Source organism: Puma concolor, chromosome C1 (assembly GCF_028749965.1).
Source record: "Puma concolor isolate L17-30 chromosome C1, mPumCon1.1.hap2, whole genome shotgun sequence".
Taxonomy (NCBI): domain Eukaryota; kingdom Metazoa; phylum Chordata; class Mammalia; order Carnivora; family Felidae; genus Puma; species Puma concolor.
Genome location: NC_141674.1, coordinates 102,793,425 through 102,821,410, shown reverse-complemented (window position 1 = coordinate 102,821,410; position 27,986 = coordinate 102,793,425). Strand labels below are relative to the sequence as shown.

At 49.3% G+C, this 27,986-nt stretch overlaps 1 protein-coding gene across 1 annotated transcript; it reads left to right on the top strand.

The window, feature by feature from the left end:
• Positions 1 to 27,765, top strand: ZNF697 (zinc finger protein 697). The gene is given in 4 exon segments (XM_086717955.1): positions 1 to 329; positions 24,624 to 24,904; positions 26,285 to 27,102; positions 27,104 to 27,765. Coding segments are annotated over 3 exon segments (1,665 nt in total). The 5' UTR covers positions 1 to 329; positions 24,624 to 24,660; the 3' UTR covers positions 27,707 to 27,765.
• Positions 27,766 to 27,986: the final 221 nt, after the last annotated feature.

Below are 27,986 nucleotides of genomic sequence, written 5' to 3'. Positions count from 1 at the left end.
CCCTGTCCCGGAGCGCCGCGGGAAGGAGCGAGCGCCGGCGCTCGCGTACCGGGTCCCCCTCCGGCCGGGGCAGCCTCCCGGGCGCCCGCCGCCGTGGTGGCAGGAAGTCCCCGGGAACTACAAATCGAGGCATGCTGGGAACATTCCCCTGCTCCTCCCAGGAAATGTCCTTTGTCCAGCCCTACAGGAAGCCCCAGTGAGGAGTCAGCCGGGCGGGCGGCCAGTCTGCCAGCCAAGCCCGCGGCCGCAGCCGCCGCAGCACAAGGGCAGACGCGCCGCGCGCGGGGCTCCGGCCGGGGCGCGCGCTGCCCTCGCTCCTCGCGGCGCAGGTAGGAGCGTGGCCGCGTCTGGGCTCACGGCCGCCTGGGGATGGGGCTGACCCGGACCCGAGCCGGTCGCCGCGGGGATGGGCTGTGCGCCGGTGAGCGGGTGGCGGAGCGGCTGGGCGAAGTTGTGCAGCGCGCACCGGACCGCTGTCCGCTCCCCCGGGGCGCAGAGGCCCCGCGCGCGTGGCGGGGTGGGGGGAGGCTCTGTTCCCCCCCCCCACCCCGAGCCCAAGCTGAGCTAGCTCCGGGATCTGTGGCGAGGGGCGGGGAGGAGGCTGCCGAGACGCGAGGGAGGAGGCAGCGCTGCGAGAGCTGGTGGGACCGTCCCGCCGACCACCGAAGGGGGCATCCGAGACCCTCGGAAAAACGAAGCCCGGGGAGGAGCTTGGAAGGCAAGGAGAAGGTGAAGGGCTTTGTGTGCAGCTGCGGACAGGGACCGAGTGTGCTTCCCTCCCCTTGTCTGTCTGCGCCCCCAGCCCCACTCGAGGCCGGAGGGGTGGGGGTGGGGCACTCCAAGGAGGGGCAGCGGGTCATCTTGGGTCCTTGCGAAACGCGTTCCTCTTCTTCCCTCTCCCATCAGCCGACTCCCATCAGCGGCTTGGGCTGCCATCAGACTGGGCAGATGGCACAATAAGGATGAGTGGGTGGGGAGATGGGCAGCAGCTCGCCGTCCCGGAGGGTCGCCGTTTAGCTCGGGTGGGCTTCCCAACCCCCGATGTCCATGTGTGCCCGTGGGCGGGTAGCGGGGCGAAGCTGAAGCGCTCACCCGAGGATAATGGTGTGAGTGGAGGCATGGGGTGAGGCGCGTGTTGGGAGGACAGGGCGAGTAGGAGGTGGAGGGGGCGCTGGGTGTACCTAACGGCCAGGGCACATTACGGCCAGGCTTCCAGAATCGGGTTACCACTTCCTCTGGGACTTTCCACGATTTTCCTTTTTCCTAACTGTCCCCCTCCCCCCCCCCAGTAATGAATCACCCACCCCTTACTACAAGAGCGCCGGGCTGGATTCAATTTGGTCGTGTGTGCCTCCCTGCCTTTATAGCGGGCCTATGCGTCCTTTACCTGTGGGGTGACGCGGGTACGCTGCATCCCCTCTGGCGTTATCCTCGTCCCCGGGGGACTGCGGGTGTGGTGAAGGCGGTTGAATGGTGGCTAGCAAGTTAATAGTCTTCGGGGAGCAAGTTAATAGTCATCCATCCATAGTGATGGATGAGGTGGGCAACTTTGAACGCGGCCCAAGTGCTACTGCTGTATCGGAGCTCACTTGCCTAAGGGACCTCGGTTTCTCCTTTTACCCCTTCTCGTCTTTTTTTTTTTTTGTAAATTCTGTATCCAAATGGTTCCCTCCTCTCTTAACAAACCAACATATGGGGGCGCCTGGGTGGCGCAGTCGGTTAAGCGTCCGACTTCAGCCAGGTCACGATCTCGCGGTCCGTGAGTTCGAGTCCCGCGTCAGGCTCTGGGCTGATGGCTCAGAACCTGGAGCCTGTTTCCGATTCTGTGTCTCCCTCTCTCTCTGCCCCTCCCCCGTTCATGCTCTGTCTCTCTCTGTCCCAAAAATAAATAAACGTTGAAAAAAAAATTTTTTTTAAAAACAAACCAACATATGGATATTAGTTAACGTGGAATATATTTTAAGAGCCAAATGAACCTGTAAAAATGCCACTTGGTGGTGAGACAGGAGCAGCCAAGGCTCCTGGTGAAAAAGATGTGTCGAGGCACAGAGCACAGCACTGTTTATAGAGGGTTTGTAGGGGGAACAGACTCTTCACGCTGGTGTCTGTAGGAGAGGTGAACCGTCTGAAGGGAAGAATGGAGCTGGGAAAAACCCAGTTGTCCAGGCTGAGGGCATGGGGATGGCGGATAAAGCAGAAAGGTATGTTTCCGATAATGCGGAAAGGTATGTTCGTTTGGAAGACGATTTCGAGTTGGAACATTTTGGCAGTGTGTGTGTGTATGTGTGCATGTGCACGTGTATGTGTGTGTTGGCGGTAGAGGTGTTGTTGGCGGAGAATTTGATGTCAGAAGTTCAGCGGGGCCCCCAGCAGAATAAGGTGGTGCCAGAGTGAACCAAAGTCATAAATGGGAAGCCAGGCCACCCTTTGCCTTACGCACAAAGTAAAACGTTGATGGCCTTCAAAAACCACTGGGATTGAGGAGGGGAATGGAGACAAATCAGACTGAGGCAAAGCGGCTGATGCAGCTGCAGTGGGGTGGGAAGGCTGACCTCACTGGAGGCTGTGTGACTAAGGCTGATAAAGTTGCACCACATTTCCTCTCCCTCCCCCCAGAAAGCTTTGGATTTCCTCAAAATCTACATGTTTGCCTAATTTCTAGCATCCATTTAAGGGAAGGAGGAAGGGTAAAAGTTGAGTATAAAGATGATAAATTAAGACAAAGATACTCCCAGCTCATGTGGAGTGGGGAAAAAACCCTCACAAAACTGCAGTGCCATTTAAGAGGTCTGGAGCCTGAAGCTATGCCAGTGTTATGTGGGCTTTTTTTTTTTTTCAAACATAGGCTTCACACCCAGTGTGGAGCCCAGTGCCGGGCTTGAACTCACAACCCTGAGATCAAGACCTGAGCTAAGAGTCCCAGGCTTAACCGACTGAGCCACCCTGGCGCCTTTGTGGGCTTTTCTTTGTATCTAAGGTGCTGCTTCTTTTCCTTCTTCTTTGCCTTTTTTTTTTTAAACCCCCCTTATCAGGTTTCTTAGCACCACATACTATGTAGTGGTAATGTGATCAATAAAGGTATGTCCTTAGTTTGGCATTCAAAACCCTTCACAGTGCTGTGCCCGCTCACCTTGATCCTCCACTGGATCCAGAGCACCCCAAATTACCTACCCATTTTTGCAGCAAACAGTGCCGGTTCCCAGATGCCACAGATATCCTTCCACCAGTGTGTCTCCACCGGATTAAACTCCATGCTTGTTAGGCATCCCGGCACTGCCTCTGATTATTTTCTGCAAATCCTAGCCTAACTGATGGAGCACCCTTCTGGAAGTCTTCCCAGACTTCCCAGTCAGAATTCATCTCATCCCCGTGGTACTTTGTATCTTTTGGATGACTCACACCTCTGGTCTGTCTTGTGATAGCTGGATGTTCATATTTCTCCCCATCAAACTGTAACCCCCTTGAGGGCAGTGGTCACTCTACCCTGTGCTTTACCTAGCAGTGCAAAACAGGTGTTTATTTGAAAAGCATGAGTAAATGAGGAGTGAGTGAAAGAATGCATATGTCTTTGTTTTAAACATCTATGTATTTGAGAGAAAGAGAGAGGGAGAAAGTGGGGGAGGGGGAGAAACAGAAAGAGGGAGACAGAGCATCTGAAGCAGGCTCTGCAGAGTCCAGTTTGGGACTTGAACTCAGAACCAGGAGATCATGACCTGAGCTGAAATCAAGAGCTAGTCGCTTAACCGGCTGAGCCACCTAGGGGTCCCAAGAATGCATATGTCTTAATTTATCTCTTTTCTACATAAAAGGGGATGAAGCCTTTCTCATAGACCTGTGAGGATTCATTGCAATTGTGAACCTAAAGCATCTGGTGCATAATAGTCTGGAACTTTTCCTTTTGCTCCTGGATTAAGAGGCCCTAGAAGGATCTATCACCAAGTCTAGTACAAAGACATTTATTAGAAGTTTGTTGAGTAGGTTCTTTGCCAGCCTACGTTTTCAGACTCTTATAGACAGGGTGCAGAATGGATTAATCCCAGGTGAATAATCAGTGACTTTTTGGCTGGCTCCTGGACGGAAGGAGGTAACTGTTCCCTCTCAATTTTGTGAGGGTGAGATGTGCTTTCTAGAAAGCAGCACCGCAGAGGCTCTCCTGCTGTTTGGAGTGAAGCCACTGACGTCTGTCATGTTGCTTTGATTTTTTTTTTCCTAACTTTTTAATGTTTATTCATTTTTGAGAGAGAGAGAGAGAGAGAGAGAGAGACAGAGTGTGAGTGGGGGAGGAGCAGAGGAAGAGGGAGACACAGAAACCGAAGCAGGCTCCAGGCTCTGAGCTGTCAGCACAGAACCTGACACAGGGTTTGAACCCACAAACCGCGAGATCATGACCTGAACCGAAGTCGGACGCTTAACCTGCTGAGCCACCCAGGCGCCCCATGTTGCTTTGGTTTTTACAGCCCAAGCTGTCTGCCAGGATTAAAACGTAGTATATACAAGTTACAAGGCAGATCAGACTCTCAGATTTTCCTCCAAGACACTGCAATTTTGTCGCCCCTCACTTAGCTCTAACTGGACGGCTTTTCATGCTTGCTTTTCCCTTGATCACAGCAACAGTTACAGTTATTGAACACCTGTGTAGCAACTATCGCACTAGATAATTTCCACGCATTGCCTCCGTCTGATGACTTACCTGTTATGATTTCCATTCAAAAACGGAGGAAATGGGAGCTCAGAGGGAAGTTAAAGTAACTTGCTTCAAGTCCCAGATTCCGATCTGGAGGTAGACTGGAATTTGGCTCTCTGACTCCCAACCCTGGTCAGAAAGGGTGGATCTTTCCTCACTTTGGGAGAAAACTGCCAGATCTCTCTTCCTTCTTCCTTCACTTCCCAAATTTCCTGCCAGCAACACTGGGTTTTAAGTTCATGCTAGTGGATCTCATTCTGAGAGGTACTGGTTCTTCATAAATTCATTATTCTTATGCCCTTAAACTCCCAGGGCCATCAGCTGGAAAGCTCAGGTTCAGAATCCCTAATAAGACCCTGTAGCACAGAACGGTGCCTCGAATCCTTTTCCCCTCTCTCCCAGCCTATCTGAATTCTTTCTATTCCTCCCTCCGGGCCAAGTCTTACCCCTTCCGAGCAGCCTTTCTTGACACTCCAGGTTACACTCAGCTTCTCCTCTAATTTTCTGCATTGTCTGAAATACCTGAAGGTCAGCGTCTTCCTAATGAAAGCAAACCTGAATAAGCCCCACAGTGGAGGGAATATTTGCGTATTCCCTGCGCATGGCAGGAACCGTGTGTCCAGAACACAACCCAGCGTGGGGTGGCCCTTCAGGAACTGAGCTGAGTCGACCGTAAATTGGTAATGACTGAAAATGCAAAAATGCAGGCATGAAACATTATTTGCATGTTGACAGTTTGGAAGAGAGGTCACTGGGATCATGTTCTTGGTTAATTTTCATCCCTTTCACATGACTGCCGCAAGAAATAAACACCTTCTGGAAATGTGCCAGAGCCGACCCCTGTATTGCTGAGTTTCATGAGCTTGACTGACATCACTGATAAATGATTATGGTGTTTTATGGATAATGGGGTAGCATGGGCGGGGCCATTGCTTCAGTACCTCCCCCCTTGATGTCATGCCCACCTTCTCCTGTAATCTTATAGGAAGGGCCTTTTTATTGCACATCTGAGAAAATCAGAAGTTTCCCTGCTCCTACAGATATGTTTGGGCCGGGGAAGGTAAGGCTGGGGTGAGGAAGGAAGAGCGTTTGTTTGTTTTTACCTCTGAGAGCAGCATCACTTGTGTGGGGTATGGATTTGGACTTTATTGCGTCCTGTATTGATGGGGATGGTAAAAAAGATCAGCGGCCTCTCCTCTTCGGGTGGAAAAGGCTTTTACTCACCACAAGATCGCATTCATCCCCGAGACCCACTGTGCCTCCTTTTTCCCTGACCTCAAGGCTGTGCAGCACTTTGGAAGCCTGGGTATAAACACAGTGTGCTGTGGGGTGTTTTTAAGCACATGAATCATTTTAAGGCAACTAGTATAGTTCTTGGGATGCCTGCCTTTGTTCCGCAGTCACTCACTGCGCATCTGTAGGCCAGCAAGTTTTCCAGCGAGGTGTGTGGCTGGGCCACATGTGAGTCTTCAAGTTTCCCTTCCTGCAAAGGGTAAAGTATGCATCCTGTACGTGCTGTAAGTTGCTAAACTACGTGTAGTTAGGGGGAAAGATCCTACCTGTTTCAGAGAGGCATTTTAGGTATATATTGTCTCCTGAGAACTTTATTAGAATCTTACCATGAGTTAGAAAACAGGAGCCATTCTTTCTGGTTTTTATTAATCAGAAATGTGTCACTTTTATCTCAGTGCTGTGCACATTCATGTGGTTAGCATATCTTTGGTGCTTGAAACACTAAGGCAAAGCACTATTGGAATAACCCATTTCCAGTTGTTGACCACCCCCCCCCCCCCCGCCCTCCCGCCTGCCCCCACCCCACCCAACACCTAGGAACCTTTGTGTATTTCAAAGAATCACTCTTTTTTCTAGTCTTTTTTATTTTTTTTAAATTTATTTTGAGAGAGAGAGAGCAAGCAGAGAAAGAGGGAGCCAGAGAATCCCAAGCAAGCTCCACACTGTCAGTGCAGAGCCTGATGCGGGGCTCGAACTCACGTACCATGAGATCATGACCTCAGCTCAAGTCAACAGTCGGGCGTTTAACTGACTGAGCTACCCAGGCGCCCCTTTTTTCTCTTTTTAAAATAATCTCTCAGGCAGGTATTGACAATAATTTCTGGTAGTAGTAGGTGGTTTTGAAAGCAGTGATTATTTCATTAGAACGTAACCTCCACAAAGCAGAACCCAGTACAATGGGTAGCACATGCTAAGTGTTCAGTGATGATTTGTTGAGTGAATGAATGTGTCATCTTTTAAAGTATTTCATTTTGATTCTTTCCTAATATGATGGCATTGCCAATTATTTTTTAGTGGTTTTATGTTCACAGCAAGGTTGGGCACAAGGTAGAGAGTTCCAGAGTGGCCTCCTGCCCCTACATATGCACAGCCTCCCCATTATCAGCATCGCATACCAGAGCAGTATGTTTGTTAAAAATCCATGAACCTGTATTGACACATCATTATCACCCAAAGTCCACAGTACACGTTAGCATTTGCTCTTGGTGTTGTACATTCCAGGAGTTTTGGCAAATGTATAATGACATGTATCCACCGTTTTAACATCGTGCTGAATAGTTTCACTGCCCTAGAATGTCCTCTGTGTCTGCCTGTTCATCCCTTTCTCCCCTCTAACTCCTGGCAAACACTGATCTTTTCACCGTCTCCATAGTTCGCTTTTTCAAGAATGTCATAGAGTATGTAGCCTTTTCAGATTGACTTCTTTCACTTAGTAATAGGCACTTAGTTCCCCCCATGGCTTTTCATGACTTTATAGCTCATTTCTTATTACCTCTGAATAATATTCTGTTTTCTGGACGTGCCACAGTTTATCCATCTGTTGAAGGATACCTTAGTTGTTTCCAAGTTTTGGTGATTATGATTAAAGCTGCTGTAAACCTCCATATGCAGGGTTTTATGTGTGGATGTTAAGTTTTCAACTCATTTGCATAAACACCAAGGAGTGAGAATGTTGGACTGTGTGGTATGAAAGGCTCAGTTTTATAAAAAGCTACCCATCTCTCTTCCCAAGTGGCTGTACCATTTTGCGTTCTTATCAGTGCTAAGAGAGAGTTCTTGTTCCTCTGCATCATCACCAGCATTTGATGTTGTCAGTGTTCTGAATTTTTGCCATTCTAATAAATGTGTAGTAGTGTGTTGTTTTAAACTGTAGATCCCTGGTGACGTATCATGTTGAACACCTTTTCATAGGCTTATTTGCCATCTATAGATCTTTGGTGAGGTGTCTGTTTAGAACTGTTGCCCATTTTTATTTTATTTTAAATTTTTTAAAAGATTTTTAAAAAGTTTTTATTTATTTATTTTGAGAGAGAAAGCTCAAATGGGGGAGGAACAGAGAGAGAGAGAGAGAGAGAGAGAGAAAGAATCCCAAGCAGGCTCCGTATTGTCAGTGCCGACCCCAATGCAAGGCTCGAACTCGAATCACAAGATCATGACCTGAGCTGAAGTTGGACACTAAATGGACTGAGCCACCCAGGTGCCCCTGTTGCCCATTTTTAAATCAAGTAGTTCATTTTCTTGTTGTTAAGTTTTAAGGGTTCTTTGTGTGTTTTGGATAACAGGCCTATATGTGATGTGTCTTTTGCAAATATTTGCTCCCAGTCTGTGGCTTGCCTTCTCATTCTCTTGATATATTTTTATATACATGAACTTTTCTTGTTTTTCTCCTTTTGGTGAGTGTACGTGTGCCATATCTATTTTATTTTATTTTTTTTTTTTAAATTTTTTTTTCAACGTTTTTTATTTATTTTTGGGACAGAGAGAAACAGAGCATGAACGGGGGAGGGGCAGAGAGAGAGGGAGACACAGCATCGGAAACAGGCTCCAAGCTCCGAGCCATCAGCCCAGAGCCTGACGCGGGGCTCGAACTCACGGAGCGCGAGATCGTGACCTGGCTGAAGTCGGAGGCTTAACCGACTGCGCCACCCAGGCGCCCCGCCATATCTATTTTAATGCAAACCCAGCTTACCCCAGAAGTGAGAAATCTCATGTAAAATAAACCTGCAGAAATGTTCCCTCACTTCTTTTTTTTTTTTTTTTTTTTTAATAAGGTGAATGTCAATTGAATTTTACTAGACTGTGACCTCAGCCTGGACTAGCTCAGAAGCAGTTGCTGTAAGAACTCCCTTTATTTCTTCCCTGCTCCCAACTAGGTACTTGTATGTATTGATCGAACTGGTAGTTTGGTAAATATTTCTGGTCACCTACTTCCTGTAGAGCATGGACCTTTTTTTTTTTTTAATTTTTTTTTTCAACGTTTTTTATTTATTTTTGGGACAGAGAGAGACAGAGCATGAACGGGGGAGGGGCAGAGAGAGAGGGAGACACAGAATCGGAAACAGGCTCCAGGCTCTGAGCCATCCGCCCAGAGCCCGACGCGGGGCTCGAACTCACGGACCGCGAGATCGTGACCTGGCTGAAGTCGGACGCTTAACCGACTGCGCCACCCAGGCGCTCCGAGCATGGACCTTTTTACACACTTCTTGAAGAGCCTCTGTTTGTCTATAGCTTAATTCTGGACTCTTGAGGAAAAGGGGTTTCTAGGCTGATGATTGTATGTAGGTGAGAGAGATAACAAGACTGTAGTAGAAAATGAAAAAACACAAACCCCCTGAAAACGGCCACAGAAGAAGCTTTGGTCTGAACAGACACTTACAATGTTAAATAGACGTTTTCCCCCGTATTTGATTGTGTTTTCTGATGTGCCTCCCCGCTGACCCCCTCCCCAACCAAGCAACTTCTAACGGATGATTGTTAGTCTTTTTCATTCATCATTTAAGTTCTGTTCATTCTGGTCCTGCTTTTCCTCCAGGGGTGAGCAGAGAAGCAGCTGTCCCGTCACATTGGCAAGAGTCTAGTAGCATTTCCCACCACGAACACAGACACAGCTGTGTGCCACCTCTGTCCTTTGCAGAGCTGAACTGAGTGTTAAAAGCTTAGAGTGGAGGGGAGGACTCCAACAGGACAATCGGATGCAAACAAGGGTGCTGGCATTTGGCCAAGGGATGAGGGTTCTTTTTCTAGAACATTCTGTCTAACTTCTGAAGCTAATCGCCACTTTCTATCATGTCTACTTATTTAGCAGGATAATTAAGCAGGCTTGGCTCTTGGTGCTGACAGGTTATTGGATCCTGTTCGGAGAGCTAGGTAGTTTCCATGGCTCTGCCTTACCTGATGTGATCTTGGCCACATCACTAGATTTCCTGGTCTTGTTAGTCCTTCCTTTTGGGACTGAGGGAGAGAAATAAGGACACCTAATTTTATGCATTTTAAGAAATAATTTGAGGGCTCATTATTGGGGGGGGGGCATGGATAACCAAAGTGAGTAAATCAACATGTTCCCTGTAGGAGCTGGCAGTTGGGAGCTGGGAGGGAGGGAGAGAAAACGAATACGATACAAATTATTGTAATTTTAAAACTGACAGTATTTTAAATTTTTTTTTCAACGTTTATTCATTTTTGCGACAGAGAGAGACAGAGCATGAACGGGGGAGGGGCAGAGAGAGAGGGAGACACAGAATCGGAAACAGGCTCCAGGCTCTGAGCCATCACCCAGAGCCCGACGCGGGGCTCGAACTCACGGACCGCGAGATCGTGACCTGGCTGAAGTCGGACGCTTAACCGACTGCGCCACCCAGGCGCCCCAAAACTGACAGTATTTTAAAAACTAACAGGAGACAGAATAAGATAAGGAAAAGTACCTTAAAGAGTCATACAAAATGAAACAATAGTAATTCTCTCTGAGCATTTAACAATAATCCTATAGGGTACATATACTTGTACCCATTTTGTAGATGATGAAGCCAAGGCTCCAAGAGATAGAGCAACTTGTTTAAGGTTCTAGAGCTAGAGGCTGGATTCATACAGGTGGCGTGGCTCCAGCATCTGAGCTTTTATTACTTCCTACCAGGAAATGCATCGTGCTGTTTCTTGAGGAATAGCATGGCAAGAGAGGAAAAACACAGGGTGCCTTCTGGGAGGCTTAAAGCATCAGGGTTTTGCCTGGGGTTAGCCGATTAGAGGTCAGGGAGCGGTAAGAGAATCTTAGGCTACATTGTTGAAGACTTGGAGTTTATGCTTCTCTGAAGACTATGGCAGAGTCTGTCAGGGTTCTGAGCTCCAAATGGAGTGGTAACTATGTTTTAAGATCAATCCAGCAGGTGGTATGTAGGTGCGTGTAACTGGTAAGAGTGTCTATTGCAGTGATATCGGCCACAGAAAAAAAAGAGGAAAGAAATAAAAGGAAGGGCTCCGAAACTGATTTGATTGAAAGGGGTGAGGAAGGGTCAGACTCCAGGGTTTTGAGCCTGATGAGTAAGAACAGAGAGGCATGGACAGAAATGGGTACTGTGAGGAACTGATTTGTAACAAAGATTTGGGAGAAGAGCTACTGTTTTTTGGTGGAAATTCATTTAGTCTTCACAACAGCCTTTCAAGGTCACTTGTTTTTCTCATTGCAAAGACGAGGAAACTGTGTCTCAAGGAGGTAAGTAACTGTCCTGGGGGATACACTATGTAAGAGGCAAACCGCCGTTTGAAACCAGGTCTGTTGATGCCTCCTGTCCCGTGTCCCGTGTGATGTTCAGGGCAGTGGTATTAATGCTCCTCGGTGTGATGCTTGGTGCATCATTAGAAACGTGGACCTGGAGTGCACATCAGGGGTTGGGGTAAGAGGTTCAAATACTGAGGTCTCTGGGCAGAGGTGTTTCTCTAAAATTAGGGAAAGGGGCTAGATGATTGAGAGGTGAGAGAAAAGAAAGTGTAGACAAGAACCTTGAAGCCTGACTTGTTTGAGGAGTTCAGAAGAGGAGACAAGGTGGGGCACCTGGGTGGCTCAGTCGGTTAAGCGCCCGACTCTTGACCTCAGCTCAGGTCCTGCTTGATCTTATGGTTGGTGAGATAGAGTCCAGGGTTGGGCTCTGCACTGACAGCCAGAGCCTGCTTGCGATCCTTCTCTCCCTTTCTCTGCCCCTCCCCTGCTCTCTCTCTCAAAATAAATAAACTTAAAAAAATAAAAAAAATAAAGAGAAGCCAAGGTGGTAAGTGCTCAGGAGGACTGGGACAGTGTAATATGAAACTCAGGAAGGAGAGAATTTCCATGGGACGTGTCTCAGCAGGATTTCTGCAGTCATTTACTGAATCCCTGTTACATATACAAGCACTTTGCGGTGTTGATGGTGTTAACCTTAAACATAAAGGTCAGTTACTTTACCAGTAAAATGGGTTTATTTGGGAAAAACAGAACTGTAACTTGAGACATGCAAGCTTTGGCAAAAGCATAGGCGTGTCCAGCAAGCAAAGGAGAGGAACATTATTTTATGGAGAAGAAGGAGGAAGTGGAAAGAGGTTGTTTTTAATGCAAGTCCAGTGGAGACAAGCCCAAGTCTGGGCTGCTGACCTCCCCATTGGCTGAGTTGCAGGGTAGTTGATTTCTTGCAGGAGATGTAATGTACATCTTTTCCTATTGGGGTCTGTGATTGGAGGTTCTTGCTTTAATAGACTTGAGTAGTAAAGGCCGTTTCTCTTAGCCTCTCCTTCTACCATCCAGACTCCACTTTAGTGAGGTTTCCTTTTATTAATTTGCACAATGGCAAGATCATAGGAGAAGAGACCACTGGATTTGGAAGCTCAGAAATTATAGCTGGTACTGATGTGAGCCTGACTCTCTAAATGTTAGCCATTAATACTATCTGCTGGAATGGCTCACACCTGGGAAGCCTGTGGTTCCCTGGGGAACTGATGTGTGTGGTGATGAAGCACTTTATCAGGTCTCACTGGCACGGACCCCTCCTTTTCCCAGGAGGCACTGCAGAAGGGAATGTAATATAGTTTGATCGTTGGTTTGGGGCATTTAAAAAACAGTAATGTGAAGAAAAAGTGCCCCTTCTTAGAGTTTCATAATTTGGTAGAAAAATATCTTTTAAAATTCTTGTTAGAATGGAGTGAGGGGCGCCTGGGTGGCTCAGTCAGTTGAGCGTCCGACTTCGGCTCAGGTCATGATCTCGCGGTCCGTGAGTTCGAGCCCCGAGTCGGGCTCTGTGCTGACAGCTCAGAGCTTGGAGCCTGCTTTGGATTCTGCATCTCCCTCTCTCTGCCCCTCTCCTGCTCTCTCTCTCTCTCTCTCTCTCTCTCTCATGATGACTTTTCTTTCAGATGCTGTACCAAGGACTTGGAATTATTAACTGTTTACCATAACACTCCATTAACCCAAAGCTAACTCAAATGATTGCTTTCTTTCCTAGCCAACAAGATGTCTGTTTTCTCTAAGAAAAACAGTTAAATCAGAGACCCTTTTTAAGCATCGCACGAAGAGAAGTTTGAAGAACACTGTCTGAGGGAAAAATAATTAAAATCAAAATAGAAAAGAAGCAATTAGCAGGAGTCTGGAAGAAAACAGGAAAAATAGGAGGAAGGTAGCATCCGTGATGTGCTGTGTCGGTAAAGCCAGAGCAGTCACCCCACAAATACGACTGAGCCGGCTGGGGAGTGCACTGCAGGGCACATGGAGCTTGAAAGGAATCCCATAACCTGGAGGGCGGTCCCATTTCTACCACCAGCTCCCCACCTTTGTGAATTCAAACAAGCCACTTATTTTCCCTAGTCCTCATTTTCCTCATCAGTAAAAGGAGGGATCCTTTAAAGACATTTTCAGCCAAAAAAATCGTGCTACTGGCTCGTCATCTGTGGATATTGTCTCTTCGGCAAAATTTAGCTTGTGGTTGGTCTGTTTCTGCATCGCCTCCCACACAGAGCATGCCAAGCTATTACAGCAGGAGCAAGAAGATGTAAGAGGAAGGAGGGTGAATCTGAGAAACCATATTGGTGGTGATGGGTCACGTCGGATGAGCGTGCCTGGAACACTGTTTTACTCGCCATGAAGTGTGAGCCAGGATTCCTTATACTGCAGAGTTTTGTGTTCCTCCTAGAATCCTTTTTTTTCACCTGGGTATTTCCAAGTTATTATTTGCAGGCAGGATGACTCTGTGAGCACTTTGAAGATTTGTTAGGAATGAGTTGGCGACTTTGGCCAGATTTTTAGTTCTTTTTCCTTGGAGAAAAGGAGGATTAGCTAACAAAGCATTTTGCGTCCTGGGTAGGTAATGGCTTGATTAATGTGCTTTGACTCACTGCCCAAGTAAGCAGCTGATGGGAGCTATAAACCCAGGGTCAAACTTGTATAAATTAGCTACATCCCAGAGAGGCAGTGTGTTGGAGTCTTGAAGAGCAACTTAAGTCCCTCTTAGTGCACCTGCCGTGTAACACAAGTGATTAGGAAGTGAGAAGCAGGCGAGCTAAGTGAGATCCAGGGAGGCCCAGATCATCAGCGTGAGTGTTTCAGCCAAGCACTGTCGGCTGCGTGGGGTAGAGTAGAAGGGGGATTAGAACAAAAGTTGCGATGTCAGTGATTGAAGCTCGTGTCTGCCCTTAACTCACGGGTAATTCACTTAACCTTTCTGAGTCCCAAGGCTTATGCTTCTGTAAAGCGGTGCTGGACGAGACCAGCAGATTCCCCTCTTGCCGGGTGCCTCGTTCTGCTCTGTCATCAGCTGACGTTTGTGTCTGTGCTGCCGCCTGATTTGGGATCTGCTGTCAGCACCTTCTCTTCTCCACCAACCCACCAAAACATCCCGTGGCGTGTGGGGGTGCAGTGGGCTCTTACACCTCTTCCCCCAGACCACTGTGGACTTCTGAAACACTGTGATAGGCAATGTATCATGGGTCCTCCGTAGTAGTGGTTTATAACAGGGTTTGGTTTTGTTTGCCATAAATTCTTTCAGAGTCCAAGGGAAAGCCATGGGCCTTCTCAGCAGAAGAAAGTTTCTACAGACACATTCACATAAGACTGCAGGGAGGTCATGGACTCCGAAGGCTCTCAGGCTAAGAACCCACGCCCCAGAAAAATACCATTAGTCTGCTTCCAAGCTTGTATAGGATGCTGTTCTCTCCAGGAAATGCTAGGGGCCGAAGGTAAAGGGGACATTAGGAAACCCTGAGCCTCACGACTGGCTTGAGGACTGTGGTATTGAAGCAGTGAATGAGCTTGGATGCTACAGTCTCCTTGTTGAGACAAATGCACCACTTCCTGGATGACAGCTGTGTCCTGTGACCAGTTCTGTGTCCCCTTCGCTAAAACGGACAATGTCTGTGAGCTTTTGGTTTCCAGCCTGAAGTGGGAACGTAATACCGTCTAGCTGCTCTCTTTGTGATACGGTGTGAGTAAATTTGCATGGCATTTCTCCGAGAAGGACACTCTCTAAATGTAACAGTTCTCAGCTTGGGCTAGTAGAGTAATTCTGTCCCTGCCAGAGTTCATCTCCTGGAGATCACATTTTCATACGTCACGAGTGTATTAGCTTACTTTTCACCGACACGCACCCTGACCTTTTTCATCCCCTCAGAAGATCGTTCTGGGGACGACCAGTTACCAATGTACTCAGTCTGTTGGATGCTCGTGTCATTTTGTCATTTTGGCTTTTCCAGGGATAAAGCATTCCTCTGGCCGAGTTGTCAGGACCGTGTCCCCTGTCAGGTTTGTCTCCCCTTGGTCTTGGGTGTAAAGTGGCTGAACTAACAATAAGCACCAGCTATGGCAAGATTGTTTTTTGAGTTCCTTGGAACTATAAAAGGTGATGAAAGTGGAAACAGTTTTCTGATGCTATTTTGTATAGAACAGCTATTCTATCATAAGAAGAAAACAAAAAAGCTCAAAGCATCAAAGTTAAGTTCCTTTCGTCTCTCCCCTACTGCCTCTCTCCCCAATTCTCAGGGGCTCTATTCAATATTGAGCATCGTAATCAGTCCTGATCTGGCATACTTCGTAAAAGCAGGCTAATCCGTTTGTGGAAGTCACTGATTTTTTTATTACAGTCGGTTCAGCGTTTGAATGAATATAATCAGCCTTAAATTTCAGAAACAAAACGTATGTTTTCCATTTTACAACTTTTTATTAGTAGCTTTCCTGGCAAACACAAAGTAAGCAGAGCAGTGTGATAAAACCACATATACCGCTCTGCTTCAGCAGTCAGCTGTGATCACTGAAAGGGCGTCTTATTTTTTCTGCGTCTCTGCCCACTCCCCTGTGTCCTGGACATTTCATTTCAAGTGAAGCAAATTCCAGACATACCATTTCACCTGTAAATACTCCACTATGAATATATTAAAGCTGTAAGAGCTCTTTGTAAATTTATTCCCAATACCAGCACCTTAAAAAAAACAACAACAACAAAAAAAAACGAGTAAGTTTCTTGCTATCAAATATCTAATCAGCATTCATGAGTTCCCAGTTGTGTTATAATTTGTTTCTGTACCTTAGTTGACTTGGGATTCAAGTAAGGTCTGAACACTGGTGTTGGTTGAGACATCTCAAGTCTTTTGACTTGGAGGTTTCCTTCCTGCGTATCGTTCTTGCTATTTTTGTCATTGTTGGTAAAGAAACTGGATCATATGTCTCCCATAGTTCCTATGATCTGGGCTTTGCTGATCATGTTATTCTTATTTTTTTAATGTTTATTTGTTTTTGAGAGAAAGAGAACAGAGTGCAAGTGGGGGAGGGGCAGAGAGAGAGGGAGACACAGAATCCCAAGCAGGCTCCAGGCTTCGAGCTGTCAGCACAGAGTCTGATGCGGGGCTGGAACTCACGAACCGCGAGATCATGACCTGAGCCGAAGTCGGATGCCCAACCGACTGAGCCACCCAGGCGCCCCTGATAATGTTATTTTTAAGGAAATAGGAGTCATGCAAGTATGTGATTTTTAAAAACATGTTTTTCAGCCTATGTAACATCTCACTCTGTGCTGAAGACCGTGCAGCTCTAGAGTTTGCAGTTTAATTAGGCAGGAAAATTGAAGCATCAGGAGATGTCTCTACATTTTTCTTCTTGCTTTCTCTGTTGGAAGACGCCTTGGCAAATTGTATGCAGTGGTGTCACTTGCCCACTGCTGAAACGAATGGGGCTGGAACACGCCAGCCCGTCTTCATCGGCAACGCCAAACAGTTATTTTGGGCAGAGAATGGGGAGAGCAGTTTTTCCTGTTGAATCTGTAAGTGGGAAACTGGGGTGATTGAATGTATACATCAAACCCCTTGGTCCCAGTGCTCCTCTCTCACTGTCTGCATTCTCTTGAGGACTGTTCATTCCAGTGGAAATAGGATCACAGAATCATCTGCGGGGGGTGGAAAAGACTTCCTGGAGTCACCTGGCCCCATCTGGTAACCTTAACCAGGATTCCAGCATCAGCTCTCCAGAACAAAGCTGTTTGTTAACAATTTCTGCAGCCCACATTCGCCCACCGTGCCTTCTAAGCCTGCTTTCTCCCTCGTCCTTCAGCAAAACAGATTATTAAATTGCGTCTCTCTCTGCAGTGGGAGTGTGTGCCTGTAAACATATGTGTGTGTCTGTGTAGCTTTTTGGTTAAGATTAATTTTGATTCTTCCCTGCTGTCCTGTATGGTGCCTACACCCAGAGACCCTGTTCAATTATCTGCATATAGGAATATAGGAATGATTTTTTATAAAAAAGAACATGTTTTTAATGGGTGAATTTTGACTTACAATGGGATTATTGTGGACTTTTTTTTTAAAGCTGTCGTGTGTTACGATTAATTTTATGCATCAACTTGGCTGAACCAATAGGTACACAGATACTTGATCTAACATTCTGAGTGTTTCTGTGACAGAATTTTGGGATGAGATTAACATTTAAATTGGTAGATTTCAAGCGCCTGGGTGGCTCAGTTACTTAGGCATCTGATTTCGGCTCAGGTCATGATCTCACAGTTTGTGAGTTCAAGCCCCATGTCGGGCTCTGTGCTGACAGCTCAGAGTCTGGAACCTGCTGCAGATTCTGTGCCTCATTCTCTCTATGCCCCTCCCCTGCTCACTCTCTCTACCTCTCTATCAAAAATAAAATAAACATGAAAAAAAACAAACAAACAAACCTGAAGGCTTATACCTTTAAATGGGTAGATTTTGAGTAAAGCAGATTGCCCTCCATAATATGGGTGGGCCTCATCCAATCAGCTGAAGGCCTGAACAGATTTCCCTGAGTAAGGAGGACTTCTCCAGCAGACGTGCCTTTGGACTGGAACTGTAGCATCATCTTTTCTGGATCTCCAGTGTGCTGACCCACCCTGTAGATTTTGGACTTACTAGTCTCCAAAATGGGTCAATCCCTTATAGTAACTCTCTTTCTATATACACATCCTGTTGGTTTTGTTTCTCTGGAGAATGCTGACAAATGGTGTGGTGGGGGTGGTGGAGTGGGGGGAGGACAAGTAAGTATATGCCCTGGGTTTATCTGGCTGGCTGTATTTGAAGTGGTGTTTTCTATTAAAGAGATGGGAAGGTCATTGGAGAGGCCATCAGAAAAAATTGAGATTCTCCTGGCCATAACCCTTCTAGCAAACTTTCAATTTTTGACCTCGTCTGTTTCCCTTTCTGAGCCTCACTTTCCTGTCTGTAAAGGAGTTTGAGCTAAGGGGTTTCCAGCTCTAGGATTCCATCAAATACAGGTGTGGAGCATTTGAGCCAGCTGTTGACGAGGTATCTGAAGACAGTTCTGAGGACTTACCAAGTGCAAGATAAGAAAAGAGGCTGAGGCTGTGTACCAGGTAGTGGTCGTGGTACAATGCCAAGCAGAGTGGAGGAAAAATATGAACAGAGGGGATACTCTGTGCATCAGGTAGGACATTCGAATCGGTTAAACGTAAACCATGGACGAGTAAATGCCTGCCTGAGAATCTAGCTTTTGCGACTTCTCGTCTGATGGCGGATGGTCTAATTTTGAGGGCGCTTAGAATCTGTCTCTGAATTGCAGTCATCCTTATTTTTTGCAGCAGGAGTAGGGTGTTGGTGAAGGCTTGACAGCTGTGACAAGCTGAGGCCCCTCTGGCCAAACTGAGGGGCCCCAGCACAGCCAACAGACAGGAAATGCCTGACCCCAAGGACATTCATGCTATTCTTGACTAAAGAGATTGGAAGGCGTCTCAGACTAGCTCTGACCACTGGGGTTATGAATTGATTTCTCTGTGGCCTTGGTTTAAGCCTTTCTCTTTTTTTCAACCCGGGCTTCCCCCTCCAGGTTAAAAAAAAAAAAAAAAAAAAAAAGCAGTAACCACAAGGAGGAAACCGTATTATTTTAGCTTCTCCTGTCTGGACAGTACTTGGTACTTAGCTGCAGTCATCTTCTGGCTTTCTGTGGGAAATGAATGTTCACCTCATGTGGCAGCCTGCCACTCAGGAGGGTTGGCGTTTTGGGTTGGGCAGTCTGGGTGTGTGACTGGGGAAGTCAGCTGCACCCTTTGGATACGGACACCTTGTCCCGGATCACCGGAGGCATCTGTGCAAATGTGGTGGGGTGGATTTCTTTGCCCTTGCCTTCTTGCTGACCGCAGGCTCTCCCGCAAGGCGGCAGGACCCTGCTGGCCATATCCCCTGAGAGGCTGGTGCTAGTTGACTGTTTACTCAGTTGGTGCTGAGGACTGACAAATGATTAACCCCCTGGAATCCCTGGTTAGACCCCAGTTATGGTCATGAGTTCAGCCTTTTGGACCGCAGACTTCAGATTGTTTTTCCAGCATTCTCCCCCCGTCGGGGTGTCTTGGCCCTGCCTCTGCTATGGAAACCCTCCCCAGGGAGCGAGTGGTGTGCAGGGGGCGTGGGAAGTGAAGGCTGGAGGCCTCGGACCGCCGCAGGGGAGGCGGGGAGGCCGGCCAGCCCGCAGGGAGGTAAGGAAGGCACCCTCTAGAGGACTGGGGGACAGGAAAGGCGCTGCAGCCTGGAGGAGGCGGAGTGGGAGCCGCTCCTGGCCCTCCGCCCAGCCGCTTCCTTCCCCTGACATGACAGCCCCGCTGCCCTGGCTCCTGGCCACCTGGCAATGGCCGTGGCACATGACTCCCCCGCCCGCTGGACCTGGGAGGGGGAGGTCTGTGCGCAGGCCAGCCCCCTCCGCCTGCCCAGGGCCCCTGGGGGGCCGCGCGTACTCCCCCAGGTTCCTGGGGCTCAGGGCTCAGCACCTGCCAGCACTCCTCCCCCCCCCCCCACCGTTGGGGTCCCCCCAAGGCAGGGGGCCAGTCCAAGTCCTTACTCCACCTAGGAGCTTCGTCACCTGGAGCTCATCTGCTGAGCCTCGGCATTCTTGACGCATAGAACAGGGTGGGTGACCCTCCATGTCTGCCTCACGGGATCATGGGATTATTGGAGTCAAATGAGCTGCATCGCCCATCAGGAGACGTCTCACCGCAGGTGCCTGGGAGCACCTCGCTCCGCTCCACCCCACCTGCCCTGGCCAGCGGTGGCATGACCCTGTGCCATCCGTGCCAGATGCCCTGGAGAAAGACAGCCAGTGCTTGATCTTTCAGGAAGGTGAGGGAGAGGGGTGTGCTTGTCTGCGCCCCCACCCCCTGCTCCCGGGAAGTTCCCTCAACTCTGTGACGTGGTGGGCCTCTTGCTTTTGGAGAGGGCTAGGTTTGCATAGAGCCCCAGAGGGGGCCTCTGGGAAAATGTGCCAGTAAACTCCGGGTAAATTCTAATTTCTGTCTGTGCTACTGGCCTCACTTCCTCTTCCCCCAGCTCTTTCCCTCCTTTCCTTCCTTCCCAACATCCTTTATCCCATTTACTTCTACTCTGTAGCATTATCCCCAAATTGATGTGATCAGTCTTTGAAATGGGGTCGAGTTTGTGTGGAAGGCACGTGAGCATTTTCGTAGTGACTTTATAGGGTAACGAACATTACCCTTTTTTGAGTGGGGAGGTTTGGGGTAGGAGTAGAGGACATGAAAATATTGCAAGTTCTAAAAGCTAGGATTTGAGCAGCCTTGGCCAAGTTGACTGATTCCATCCTGAAGTGATCTGCACCCAAGAGAAATGTGTGGGGGGAGGGGGTGGGCATTTGGGGAGTTAACCGCTTGCTGTGCTAGTTGAGGAAACAGGCTGCAGTTGAAAATGTCTAACGAAGCTGACAGGGGTGCCTCGTTGGATTAACTCTCCCGTGTACCGTATGGCAAGCCAGAAGAGGACTCAGGTACATTCAGACCCAGCCTGGCTCCAGAGGGGGCAGATACTTAAAGTCACACAGCACAGTGGCTGTGCTGGCCAAAAACCTGGGCTCTTCCCCATTGCTGCTAGTGCAATGATTAGAAATAGATGCAGAATTAGTCTTGTCTGCCTGACTGCTCCCACCATTGCCTGTTTGGTTCCCCCCACCCCACCCTACCCTTAAACTTCTAACTCTTCTGCCTGGGAGGAGGCTGTCCCTTACACACAGTGGAAGTCAGGGTTTACTGAGCCATGCACCTCATTCAGCTTGCTTATACGTTCTGAATACAGGATCCCTTCTTAACATCCCCAAACCAATATGGAACTGAATCTTCTTCCCTCACCCCTGCTCCCCCAAGCAGCTAGCCCCTCCCTGGTGGTCGTGTCCATAGGGTGGGCTGTTCATTAATAGAGCCTTTAGTTGCCAGGCCAAAGGAAGCTCTGCTTGTAAGACTATACCATTTATTACGTCTCTATGCCTACGGCTTTTACAAATCTTATAGGATATAAGGAACAAATCTAACAGGCCAGGCGGTACCATGCTTGTTCTTACGGGTGCAGAATCTGAGGATGAGCAAGTTTAAGTAACTTGCACTAGCAGAGTAGTGGACAGAGAGGAGAGGATTTGAACCTCGGGCAGTCTAGCCGCACATCTGTCACGGGGCCCTGCTACCCATTCGTTATCCACCCCTTGGCCTTGCCCAAGAAAACACGTTGCTAGCTTTTATTTTGAGAATGAATGGGAAAGGAGTTGGAACAAAAAGTGCTTACAGCACTATTGACGGACACTTCAGTTATACCGCAGTGTTTAGATAACGGGTCTAAAGATGAAGTCCTCTCTAGATGGAGACAGACACAACTTCTGTCCTTGTCTTTTTGTGGTTTTTAAAATAATTGTAGTCTTTCCTTTAATGTATTTTGTCACATTAGAGACAAAGTTGGCTTTTTTGCTGATAAAAAAAAAATGTATCTTTATTGTAGAAAATACAGATGTTCACAAAAAGGAAGAGTGACCCCAAGTGACACACTAGGCTTCTGGCTAAGAAGATGGGCCCTGGAATTCTCTACTGAGGGGCTCAAATCTCTGTGGTGCCCCTGATGACTTATATGACCTTGAGCTAGTCACAGTTTCTGTGCCTGTATCTTTGTCTCCGGAGTTGAAGATCATACCCTTCATCATTGGGTTAAGATTAAATGATGCACAACCCTTACAAGTGGCCAAGAGATGGCTGATTAGCAGCTCAATAAATAATGTTCTGGTTTTCTCCTCTGAACCTGTATATGTGTGTGTAGATATACATATACTAGTATGCATATAGTAATAAAAAATGAGTTTTTTTTTAAAGAGCAGCTAGTTTTCACCTAACAATATATCATGACTGCTTTTCCTTACTTCTAAATAGCCTTCTCTGTTATTTGATGGCTGCCTGGGACCCCATGATGTGAGGGTATGAATGGAACTGAATCCATGCAGATTTCCAGGTCTGCTCTAACATTCATGCACTTGCAAATAAATCTGAGTAGATGTTGCACCATGAGTGGTGTCGCTCTAGGTGCCAGGAGCTTCCCACCCTTTTTAGAGCATACCTAATCTTCCCTGTCCTGGTGCAAATGAGGATCTGGGCATGTTCCCTTCGGGAGCTCAGAACTTTCTTCATTCTGAGTGTGGCAGCTGTGAACTTCTATATTCCAGCCCCATCTGGGGAACTCAGCCTCTGCCTCTTTTCCTTTCTCCCGTTTAAATCTATACAAACTATGTTTCTTTGCTTAGTATCTCTGGTATGCATTATCTCTTGGTTCCTGAGAAATCGCAAATCAGAAAGTACTCTCATTCTGTGTTTGCTCTGAGGTACTCAGAAGGTCTTGTGTCCTTTTTAAAAGGGTTTAGAGGTGAAATGCTAAGCTTCAGCTCAGCAGGGAGCCTGATGTGGGGCTCGATCCCATAACCCTGGGGGCTGAAATCAAGAGTCAGATGCTCAACTGAGCCACCCAGGCGTCCCAGAACCTGCATTTTGAACTGTATATATTCTAAATTTTTTTTTTCAACGTTTATTTATTTTTGGGACAGAGAGAGACAGAGCATGAACGGGGGAGGGGCAGAGAGAGAGGGAGACACAGAATCGGAAACAGGCTCCAGGCTCTGAGCCATCAGCCCAGAGCCTGACGCGGGGCTCGAACTCACGGACCGCGAGATCGTGACCTGGCTGAAGTCGGACGCTTAACCGACTGCGCCACCCAGGCGCCCCTGAACTGTATATATTCTAAAGGAGCTCAGCAACATTCCTGGACACTGCTGACTGAACATCCTCAGACAAAGCCATTTTCTTATGATGTTTAAGGGACAGGCATGAGTTTTCACTCTAATCTAGGGAGTATATCCTCACCTTTGAGAAAGGATAGAATTTGCTACTTAGGGCAGCGAATCTGCCAAAATTATGGTGGTGCCCCTGTGTCTGAGGTATGCTGGAAACGGCATCGTGACTTCAAGAGAAATAATCTGTGTATTTCATATTAAAAATAGATGGGGCGGCTGGGTGGCGCAGTCGGTTAAGCGTCGGACTTCAGCCAGGTCACGATCTCATGGTCCGTGAGTCCGAGCCCCGCGTCAGGCTCTGGGCTGGTGGCTCAGAGCCTGGAGCCTGTTTCCGATTCTGTGTCTCCCTCTCTCTCTGCCCCTCCCCCATTCATGCTCTGTCTCTCTCTGTCCCAAAAATAAATAAACGTTGAAAAAAAAATTATATTAAAACAGAAATGACAGGTATATTCCTGTGAGGATCAATTTGTAAAAAACTCAAGAGTTATCAATTCCTCTCTACAGTGTTTTCCAAAGCACTTTTGTTAATGTTTCCTTTGGACATCCTCCCTGGGAGAAAGGCTAAGTAGCATTGTCCTCCTTGCACTGATGAGGACACTAAGACACTAAGACAGGTGAACTGACTTGCCTTGGGCCTTGGAGTAAGGCTGGCAAGAGCCTACAGAACCAGGGTTGCCTTGGGGAAGTCCTCTCAATAGAGGCAGGAAAAGCTCCCAGCCAAGGAAAGAGCATCTTGCTAGTTCAGATGCTGCTGAGGCATGGAAAGAGCTGGACACTTCAGAGTCTCAGTTCAAGATCTTTGCTGCCTTGAGCTGAGCTGTAGGAGTGATGGATGGCAGGAGCCCATTAGTTTTGGCTCAACTGCTCAGTCTTGGCAAGGGGCCTTTAAACCTGATGTCTAACAAAAGTTTTAGGAATCCGATGTCATTTTCTTCCTGCAGTTCACATGTTGGCCTGTTCTGTAGAGGGGTTACCAACTATGTGAGGGTCATGTTCCTGTTAAGGGCTTTCTACAATTAAAGTATATTATATAAGGCAAAAGATGTAATGAGGCTATAGAGATGGCTTCTAATATAGAGGGTCCCTGCATCTGCCTCCACCCCTAGCTGACCTGCTACAGCTTGAATTATCTTGACTCACTGCTCGTAGGAGAGCGGTAGGTCCTCATTGGTTTAATGAGGTTTTCCTGCTTAGAAGTTAGTCTAAGGCTAACAGGGCCTTCTTTTTGAGCTTTATGTTTTCTCAGCTGAAAACTGGGTGCAGCCACCATGAAGGCTAAAAAGCCATGTTGATAGAATAATCCACTTCAGATACGGAAGCAGATTAACCTGTATCCAGCGGGAGTTGGCATGTTAGCCTCAGAGTGCCACTGTTCCTACACCACCCAGACCAGCCTCCTTTGCACTCAGTTCTGTGCGTCTTAAAATGAGAGGTGGAGCAGAGATTTGCCATCTGGGGCATGGAACTCTACACGTTTTCTTGGACTGTGCCACTGATTTTCATGGAAATCCAAGCCAGATACGGTGAGGGCAGGAGGCCAGACTGACGTGACCTTTATCTGTGTTTTGTCTGGAACAGGGGTCCCTGGTCCCGTCCCTTGTCCTGTTCTTCCCGGATGGAACAAGAAGATAAACAGGGTGTGTGTGAAGCCCAGGACTCAGAAGACGAGGGGATGGGCTCTGATTTTGAGAACTCTGAAGACAGGGAACGGGACCCAGAAGAAACGGGAATGGGCTCTAATCCACAGGATGCACTCAAGAGACAAGACCACCCAGAGCCAAAGATGGGCTCCAACCCACAGGATGCAGCTCTAGGAAGGGACCCAGAGGAGAGGGAACTGGTGTCTGACATCTGCCCAGGTGAGGACGAAGCTGGCATTTCCTTGGAAGTTGTCCCACTCACCATCATTTCTAGCTCCTCTAGAGTTAGAACCAGGCGTGGCATTCGTTGCGGGAGAGTCCTTTAGTGGACACCATTAAACAGATTCGGTGCCACTGAAAGCCTGAGGAACAGCCTCTTCTTGAGTCCAGCCTGAGGTGGGATGTAACTGGTTAACACGGGTGAAGAGGGTAACTCACTGACGCGGCACTTTACAGTATGCAGAACACTGCTATAAATGAACACCTGGAACCACACGAGAGGGAACACAGCTAGGATCAGAACCTACCTCATCAGGGTGTTGGGAGAGTTCAGATGAGTTGTGCATAAAAACTTAGCACAGCACTGAGCAAACAAAGCATCCAGGTGTTTACAGTTACAGTCATCATCTTTGTTTGCAGATAAGTAAACTCAGTGGTAAGTGACTACCCAGGTGCATGTGGATAATGCCCAGAGGGCTCAAGGCCTCTGCTAAGTCCCTTGCTACTCCTGACCTGGAAAGAGTAAGTGCTGGCCCTCCATCCACCTCCTTGGTTCCACCTTTGGGCATTCGTTGCTTCATACTGCCCTGTGCGTGCCTGGGGGACAGAAGTGAACTCAAATACCTTATGGCCAAGACTGTGGAGTTACATTCCTTCCCCTGTGACACATCCTGGACTTCCTGCTGCCCTCCCCTGCAGTGTGCACAAGCACGTGGTCTTTTCATATCCTAGTAAGCTTCCGGAGTGCCCTCTGCTTAGAGATGGCCACCAGAGACGGACAGGTGTGCGTTTTGAGTCAGTCTCTAAGCTCTGGGCCCTGCGCTCACTCTCCCTGCCCGGCCTACATAGTAAAGCCCTTAAGTTGGGGTTGGTTGTTGTTCCACCCCAATAAATTATAAAAATCAGCCCATTACCTGGTTAGGACAGGTGGTCTTTTCTTGTGGTTGGCTGGACTGGTCTTGTCTTTGGAGGCCAGGGCCTGGAAACGCATTGGGAGCTGCTAGAGTGAGCCAATCTGTCCCTAGATCCCACAGAGCCCCACCTGCTCAGACTTGACCATTTCAAGCCGACTGTCAGGCCTTCAGATGTGTACCGTGGGTGGGGCCTGGGCCCAGAGGCAGCTGCTGGAAGAATTGGTCCCCCAAGGGAACAGGCGAGTGAGCCTTTCCCAGGTTTCAGAGCCCACTCTCAGGTAGGCCTTCCCCAGGAGGTACCAGGTGGGAAAGAGGCTGGAATCGTGGGGGCCCTGGAGAGACAGGCTTGAGAGTACCTGGGGAAGGGGATCACTCCGTGGCCCACACTCTAAGAGGCTGGTCTCCTCTAGGTTTACCTTTGAGCGCCAAGTATGGTCACCCCCCACTGCCACCTTTTCTGTTGCAGAGGGGCTGCTGAGTGAGGAAGAAGGGGCTGCTCTCCGCGAGGAAGAAGATTACCCATCTGGTGTAGCTGAGATGGCGATGTTCCCGGGACTGTCTGAATCGGACAGCATTTCCCGCAGCCCCCGGGAAGAGGAGGAGGAGGAGGAGAGCGCTGGGGAGAACCCGCTAGACGAAGAGGAGCAGCCGCCCCCTCCCATGCTTCCCTGGCGGCGGCACCTCTCCCTGGGGAGTCGGCACCGGAGCGACAAGCCTGCCCACCGCCGCTTCCGCCGGCTCCACCATCCCATGGCCATGGACCTCGGGGAGCTCGACAGCCTGATGGCCAGCATCATGGACGCGCCCACCATCTGCCCCGACTGCGGCGAGAGCTTCAGCCCCGGCGCCGCCTTCCTGCAGCACCAGCGCATCCACCGCCTGGCCGAGGCCGCCGCCGCCGCCAGCCTGGAGCCCTTCGGCTTCGCGGGCGAGTGCGGCGCGGTAGTGGGCATGGTGGGCGTGGGCGTGGGCGTGGCGGGGGGCTTTGGGGCGGGGCCCGCGCTGGCCCGGCCCCCGCGCGAGAAGCCCTTCCGCTGCGGGGAGTGCGGCAAGGGCTTCAGCCGCAACACCTACCTGACCAATCACCTGCGCCTGCACACGGGCGAGCGGCCCAACCTGTGCGCCGACTGCGGCAAGAGCTTCAGCTGGCGCGCCGACCTGCTCAAGCACCGGCGCCTGCACACGGGCGAGAAGCCCTACCCCTGCCCCGAGTGCGGCGAGGCCTTCAGCCTCAGCTCGCACCTGCTGAGCCACCGGCGCGCGCACGCGGCGGCCAGCGGCGCGGGGGGCGGCGGCGCTGCGGCCCTTCGCCTGCGGCGAGTGCGGCAAGGGCTTCGTGCGCCGCTCGCACCTGGCCAACCACCAGCGCATCCACACGGGCGAGAAGCCGCACGGCTGCGGCGAGTGCGGCAAGCGCTTCAGCTGGCGCTCGGACCTGGTGAAGCACCAGCGCGTGCACACGGGCGAGAAGCCCTACATGTGCTCCGAATGCGGTGAGACCTTCAGCGTCAGCTCGCACCTCTTCACGCACAAGCGCACGCACTCGGGCGAGCGCCCCTACGTGTGCCGCGAGTGCGGCAAGGGCTTCGGGCGCAACTCGCACCTGGTGAACCACCTGCGCGTGCACACGGGCGAGAAGCCCTTCCGCTGCGGCCAGTGCGAGAAGCGATTCAGCGACTTCTCGACGCTCACGCAGCACCAGCGCACGCACACGGGCGAGAAGCCCTACACGTGCATCGAGTGCGGCAAGAGCTTCATCCAGAGCTCGCACCTGATCCGCCACCGCCGCATCCACACCGGCAACAAGCCGCACAAGTGTGCGGGCTGCGGCAAGGGCTTCCGCTACAAAACGCACCTCGCGCAACACCAGAAGCTGCACCTGTGTTAGGGCTGGGCCGCAGGGAGGCTGCCCTGGGGGTGGGGTGGGGGGAGCATGCAGGGGAATAGATGTTCTGGGGATAGGCCATGTAGAAAGAAATGGGAAGGGGCGGGAGGGGCAATCGGAGAGTGACGGGGGAGTCTTTTGGTGTTAGGGGGTCTTGAAGGGGAGGGTTGACTAAGCGTTGTTTAGGGGTGTTATATTTTGCCTGCCTCCTCCCCCAGGAGGGCACGCTTGGGGGAGATGTGCTTGAGCGCGAAGACTTCTTCAGGTGCACGCAGTAGGGGGT